This window comes from Corylus avellana, chromosome ca11 (assembly GCF_901000735.1).
Source record: "Corylus avellana chromosome ca11, CavTom2PMs-1.0".
NCBI classification, from domain to species: Eukaryota; Viridiplantae; Streptophyta; class Magnoliopsida; order Fagales; family Betulaceae; genus Corylus; species Corylus avellana.
Window position 1 is genome coordinate 10950400 of NC_081551.1, and position 7368 is coordinate 10957767.

Genomic DNA, 7368 nt, shown 5'->3' on the forward strand with positions numbered 1-7368 from the left:
TTATTTATTATCATAAGCTCTGATTTGAAGTCCTTTCTTTATTAGTCATCAACTTGCAAGAGTTGTCTTTGGTTTCTTGTTGCCCCATGGGAATGTCTGCAGTTCTGGGTTTATGTATTCATGGACCTCCTTGTTTTGTGTGGAGGGGGAAACGGATATTACACTTTCTGAGATTTAAATTGTTTTTCATCCGTTAACATTGTCTATTGTGATACACTCCGGACGAATAAAGCCTTTCTTTCTTCTTTTTTTTGATAAGTATAAAAAGTTTTATTAAAAAGCGTAAAGGCGCCCCGGAGTACACTGGGAGTATACAACAGGATCACTTAACTAGAAGGGGAAAATCAAGTAAAAAAATCATTATAACTAATCGACACCGGAAAGACATGCGTAATGGTCCAAAGATACAAAGTATGAAAGCAAGAAGCTAAGATGTCTTCCAATGTCCCCTCCATATCCTCAAAGCACCTATTATTTATTTCTTTTCCTCCATAAAGACCAAAAGAAGCAAGTAGGCACCATCTTCCAAACCGCTGCACTCCCCCTCCTCCCCGAAGACCACCAACAAGCGAGTAAATCCGAAACCCGTCTCGGCATCACCCAAGACAATCCAAACCGACCAAAAAGAGCACACCACAAAGCATAAGCAACCTTTATGTCTTTCCTATTCGTCACAATCACTTGTCGCTTCCTGAGGTTATCTAAGGTCAGGATTTTGCCCAAAGCCATCGTCCACACAAAGAAACTCGCCCTTGGAGGAGCTTGAGTTCGCCACACACTCTTCCAAGGGAATCCCCTCCCTTCAGAACAAGCCAAGGAAGCGTAAAAGAGCTCGACCTTGAAACGGCCTTTTTTGGAAGATTTCCACCGCAATCTATCTTCACACCCTCAATTCACTCGAGCAGATTGTAACACTTGAAAGAAAGAGGCCAATACATCGACCTCCCAATCATGAGCCTCTCTAGAAAAACTAATATTCCACTGGTTAGAGCCACCCATCACCTCCAAATGCGCCACAACTGGGGCGTCCTTTGCACTAGCAATACTGAATAAGCCTGGAAAAGCTATCTTGAGAGCCGCATCACCACACCACAAATCATGTCAGAAGCGAACCCTAGTCCCATCCCCTACCTCGATCCGTGTAAACCCTTTGAAGGTGTCCCACCCTTTCCTAATGTTCTTCCATAACCCCACTCCAAAAGAACCTCCCGGCTCCAAGGAACTCCAACCTCCCCAAAAACTTCCAAATTTCGCATCCACCACAGCCCTCCACCCAGCATCTCTCTCTGAACCATAGCGCCACAACCATTTCCCTAACAGTGAGCGGTTGGGCACCATAATATTCCTGATACCCAAACCACCCTCCTTAATCAGAGTGCAAACCTTCGACCACTTCACCAGGTGGTACTTGAACTCTTCGCCTAGACCACCCCATAGAAAATCTCGCTGCAACTTCTCAATCCGCTTAGCAACACTCACCGGAATAGGGAAGAGAGACAAATAGTAAGTAGGCACGTTGGCGAGAGTGCTCTTAATAAGCGTGACTCTTCCACCCTTCGATAAATACAACATTTTCCAACTGGCCAACCGTCGTTCTATCTTCTCAATAACTCCATCCCAAATATGCTTAGCTTTACAAGATGCCCCCAGCGGCAAACCAAGATACTTTACTGGCAAAGAATCAACCCCACACCCTAAAATGCCGGCTAATTTGTCCACTTGCTCCACATTCCTCACTGGAATTAACACCGACTTGGCCAAGTTAACCTTCAACCCAAAAGCAGCTTCAAACAGCAAAAATAAACTCCACAAATAACGCAACTGGGTGGGTATAGCATTGCAAAAAATCAAGGTATCGTCCGCAAATAGGAGATGAGAGAGAGTGATGTTACCGACCTGAAACCCTTCTATTAACCCCCCATTAACTACTGCCGTAATCATCCTACTTAAAGCTTCCATCACAAAAACAAACAGCAGAGGAGACAGGGGGTTCCCTTGTCTCAAATCCCTGGAACTGTTAAAGAACCCATTAGGAGAACCATTGATCAGAATCGAGAACCGAACCGACGAGATGCAATGTTCTATCCAAGAGCACCAAATCCCGCCAAAACCACAACTCTTAAGCATATATAGCAAGAAATCCCAATTCACATGATCATAAGCCTTTTCCAAATCCATTTTGCAAATAACTCCTGGCTCCCCAGATCTCAACTGACTATCCAGGCATTCATTAGAAATCAAGATATGATCTAGAATCTGCCTCCCCTTGATGAAAGCACTTTGGGACTGAGAAATAACCTTATCTAGGACTGTCTTCAATCTATTTGCTAAGACCTTAGCTATGATTTTGTAGATACCTCCCACAAGGCTTATAGGCCGAAAATCTTTGAGATTGATAGCACTGGGAACCTCCGGAATAAGCGAAATGAAAGAAGCATTAAGGCTCTTCTCAAACATCCCTCCAGCATGAAAAGCACTGAACACCTTCATAATGTCCTCCCTCACAACCTCCCAGCAAACTTGGAAGAAAGCCATAAAAAACCCATCGGGGTCCGACGCCTTGTTACCATTCATTTTGAACACTACCTTTCTAACCTCATCCTCTTTGAAGTCTCTCTCCAACCAGCTAGCCTCCACCTCCGAAATGGAATCAAATGAAATGCCATCTACCATAGGCCTCCAATGGCATTGCTCCGAGAAGAGTTTTTGATAGAACTCAACAACATACTCACTAATCTCGGTCGGATTTGAAGAAATGTTGTCCCCAATCATGAGAGCATCCATAGAGTTATGCCTTCTATTAGTACACTTATCACCTTCCTTCAATCACATCATCCTGGATTTCTGCCTCCAACTCACCTCCTCCATAAGCGTGCAATTCTCTAGTTCTCGAACGACTTCCGCCTTCCTCGTGACCGTCCCCGCATCCAAAGCCCTACTTTCTTCGTTCACATCCAACAACCGAAGCTCTTCAAGAAGCATCCTCTTATTCCTCTCAATGTTGCCGAATACCTCCTCGTTCCAAGTCTTCAAATTCAGCTTCAGGGCCTTGAGCTTGCAAGCAAGAACAAAGCTCGGTGTACCCTGAAACACATAGGAGTCCCACCATTGTTTCACTAGGTCCACAAAACCTTCCGCTTTAAGCCACATATTTTCAAATTTAAATGGCCTCTTCCCCCTTGTCACCTCCCCCAGCTCAAGAATGATTGGGAAATGATCTGAGCATAGGTGGGAAAGCCTCTTCTGTCTGACCCCTGGAAAACGGGCCTCCAACTCCGGCGAAATAAGAAACCGATCAATTCTTGACCACAGGGGGGGTCATTAGAAATTGACCATGTAAACAAACCCCCAATCAAGGGAAGATCCATTAGTCCTTGTTCAGAAATAAAGCCTGAAAAATCCATCATGGCCGAATCCAAATGGGCTTCACTTGATCTTTCGCTAGGGAACCGAGTGACATTAAAATCACCCCCAATACACCACGGCATGTCCCACCAGCTAATAACACCCGCTAACTCCTCCGAAAGGAGCCTTCTATCCCTATTGAGGTTTGGACCATAAACCCCAGCAAAAGCCCAAACAGAATGATCCCCAATGTTTCTAAAAGACACCGCCAGAGTGTACGTCCCCACACAAACATCAACCTTCTCCACCACCCTGTTATCCCACATAATCAGAATGCCAGCCGAAGCCCCTCTAGAATCCAAACAACACCAATCCACATGACTCCGCCCCCATAAACTACGAATAATATTGCGAGACATACCCTGGATCTTGGTTTCTTGAAGACAAACTATATGAGCCTTCCAATCTCTAAGCAAATTACTCACCCTTAAATGTTTATCCCTCTTGTTCAACCCTCTCACATTCCAAGACAAAATGCTTAGCTTCATAAGGCTACTCCATGCCCCCTCCCCTTTCCTCTTGCCACGGCTAGAGTTTGAACATCTAGCGTCATAATTCACCGAGCATTCCAAATTTCTAACCTCCCTCTTGCCCTTAGTGCTGCTGCTCGTATTCATAACCATCGCATTATTCCTTCGTTCCTCTTCCAAAAAAGTTAAAAGAGCTAACAATTGCAGCTTATGACCCGTGTACGAAATTCCCACAATCAGATAAATCTCGTTAGCACATTGAATAACCCAATCTGAGTATCCCGACGCACCCCCTGCAGTGGGACCGTACGTATTCAAAGGAATAGGCACATCAACCTCACAAGGTACCTGGGCTTCATCTCGTGACTCAGCCTCCCTATCATTCTCTCCCCCAGGCTGTTCATCATCACACAACTCCACCACTTTTGAACCCCCTAATGCAGCTGCCCTATCATACTTCCCACCAGACTGGCCAATCCCAACAGAAAATTTTCGTTCCTGGGGAATGCCCAGTCCCTCACCACCCTGAACATCTTCCTGATACCCAACAACAAGAGACCAAGGCACCACATCACTAACCTCGATCACTGGTGATGAAGTTTCTAAACTTGTCTGAAGTGCAACCTCCTCCCCACTGCACTGTGACATTGCCTCTTGCGGAAATAGGGACTCATTGGCCTTAAAACGCGAACCCATCCCACAAAAATCCTTCCTGGACATGGCTACCCCTAGATCGACAGTGGGAACAACCGGCGATGACTTCTTCGACGAAGTTTGTGTTCCCCTGGCCAGCAGCAACAACCTCGGTGGGTTCTGAGAAACTCCAGCACCTCCTAATGAAACCCCACTGCCGGGACTAGCTCTAGATGTGTCGACGAGAGATGCACGAACTGTGGCTGGAAGTTTCATGCCTATCGGCGACGCCCTAGGGTCGCCGGCCGTAAATCGTGAACCCAACCCACGAGCGTCCTTCCCGGACATGGCTACACCTGGGTCGACCATGGGAGCAACCGTCGATGACTTCCTCTCCGTCGAAGTCTGCATTCCCTTGGGCAAAAGCATCAACCTCGGTGAGCTCTGAGGATCTCCTGCACTACCTAAAGACACCCCATCACCGGAACAAGCGTCAGATGTATTGACGAGAGAAGCACGAACGGTGGCGGGAGGCTCCGAGACTGTCGGCGATGCCCCAGAGTCGCCGACACCTCCTTTCGATGTCGACGCCCCTGGATCGCCAGTCCAACCCTCCCGCCAAACCATCGACGACCCACTTGTGCGTTTCGGGTGAGAGGGATGCCTTCTTATTCCAGTGGGTCCAAAAGAGCTAAAGCCCTGGCCCATACCGAGTCCCACCCCGGCCACCTTCCTCTTTACCTTGAAACCTCTCGTGGACCGTGGGCCTACCCTACCAGCCCACTCCTTCTCCTTCTAACCACTTCTCACCTTAGCGCCTTAAACTAACGTAGGGCCCTCTGTGGGCCTTGGACCTTGCACAGCCGCACCATCCTTCCTTGCCAGCTCTGTTTCTCGCCTTACTGATTGGGCTACATTGGTGCACCTGCCTTCCTGCCTGGGCCCATTGTCCTCCAGCTTTTTTATAGCCATTTCCAAACTCTGCAGACCCGCGTCAATCTCCCCTCTCAGTCTCCTTAACGTCTCTCTTCAATTACGGAGTTCAATACCTACTCCAGTATGGGTCTGCGCCTGACACTCAGAAATCTTCCGTCCCATCAGGTCTTGCCCAGTACCATCACTCAACGCCTGCTTTCTCACCCGCGTTTGAAGGTCACTTGCCGGAGCCCTCGCCTTATTCTCTTCTATCTCCCTGAAATTCTCCAACTCCGACTGTCGCAATTTCTCGCCCTCCTGACCGCTAGGTGGCCTCGCCGGATTCTGGAATATCGGCCTTGGCTTCGGACCTGGTTTTCCTGTGCGTAAAGCCTGAGGGATTAATGTTGTGGACGACTCCTTTAACCGTCTGGGCACTCGGGCCACAGGCCTTGAATATGGACCAAATCGTTCCTCTGCCGGATTAACTGACTGGGCCAACACATCGGTGTAGCTCCTCCTAACCTTCCCCTCCTGAACCTTCTCCTCTTCCTTGGTACCACGAAGTGACGAGTTGGCTAAACGCACTTTTGAAATGAAGCGTCGCCAACCTTGCCCGAAGCGCCCTTCTGGGATGAGAACCGAACCACACCTTCTCCTCCCATCAAATTCCTCAAGCGTTAGGAAGCATCCATGTCTATTTGAACGTCGCTGCGCGATGAACCGTGGATAACCCGCTCTGGATTGGTCTCAGAAAACCTCTGAATCCTCCACTGCCACTAGAACCTCCACTTTGCGAACTAACCACTCTAGCTCATCCTTCTGAATGAAAATGGACCTTTGCTTCCCTTTGCTTCTCTCGAAAATCCTCACCCCCACTGCCCCTGCCTTCACTACCAACTCAAATTCCTTCGCCTCTATTGACCAACTTCTCCCTCTCGAAATTTTGTTGTAACTACTCAATTTCTCCTTGCTTTTGTCCTTCAACTCAACATGTAGAAATACCAGAGTTATAAAAATACCAGCTTTTTCTTCCTCCAGCTTTTTCTTCTCCACTCTCCTCCAGCTTTTTCTTCTTATTTATGACAACATCTTAAATATAGTTTAAAAATACCAGAGTTTATGTTTTTAGTAGTCAAAATTCCAGAGTTTTTCATATGAAAAATCTCAGTTTAGTCCTGGATCATCAAGAATAAAAATGTTATAAAGATTAATGAAGATGTCCTTGCTATTTCGGTGCAGTCACGAGCATGGGGGAAATATAGGCATATCTTGATCTTCTAATAAAACTTATATTTTGAGAGGGAAGCAAAGTAAAAAATTCCTTGGGGTGAATAATCATGAACTTTTAAGTTCACCTACAAGCCAGAGGCTAATATGATTAATAAGGACAAGATTCTCTTACAATCTGCTGAAGCCTAAAACCCATATTTAAAATGGTATTGCTCCTGCATTATGTTTCTTATAAGTATAGATAGATGATTTGCTAATAATATTTACTTTGTTCTTTATACATATTAGATTGTCAGATTTCAAGACAAAGAGTCCCATCAGATATTTCTTGAACCAGAGGGCCGAACTGTGCCAGAGCTTTATGTCCAGGTGTGCCAGCATATCAGTTATTATTTTTTATTTTTTACTATTGTTTGAATGGAAAGGCAATATATATAGCGACCTTTTTTCTTTCTTATTCAAAGCTATAGAAAATGAAATGAAGGAACAAAATTAATTTACGAAGGATAACATGTGCAAAGGCTTCATTGCCAATTTATCTCGTACCTTGGCACAGTTTTGGTAGTCTTTGAAAGAACATCAACAAAACAACAACAGTAATAATAATAAATCCATGTGAGGTGGCTATGTAGTTGTCAACAACAAAGCTGATGTCAAGACCACACCCTTTGTCTTTTTCTCTTTTTTGGCTTCTGTGAGAGGTAGTATACCA

The 7368-nt window shown here is 45.9% G+C and overlaps 1 protein-coding gene across 1 annotated transcript in view; it reads left to right on the forward strand.

Moving 5' to 3' along the window:
- Nucleotides 1–7368, forward strand: part of LOC132165823 (uncharacterized) — a gene marked incomplete at its 5' end in the record, with an annotated part of 54450 nt that overhangs the window by 29164 nt on the left and 17918 nt on the right. Inside the window, 1 exon segment of the mRNA XM_059576506.1 lies at nucleotides 6945–7025. Within this exon segment, the coding sequence (XP_059432489.1) occupies nucleotides 6945–7025 (81 nt within the window).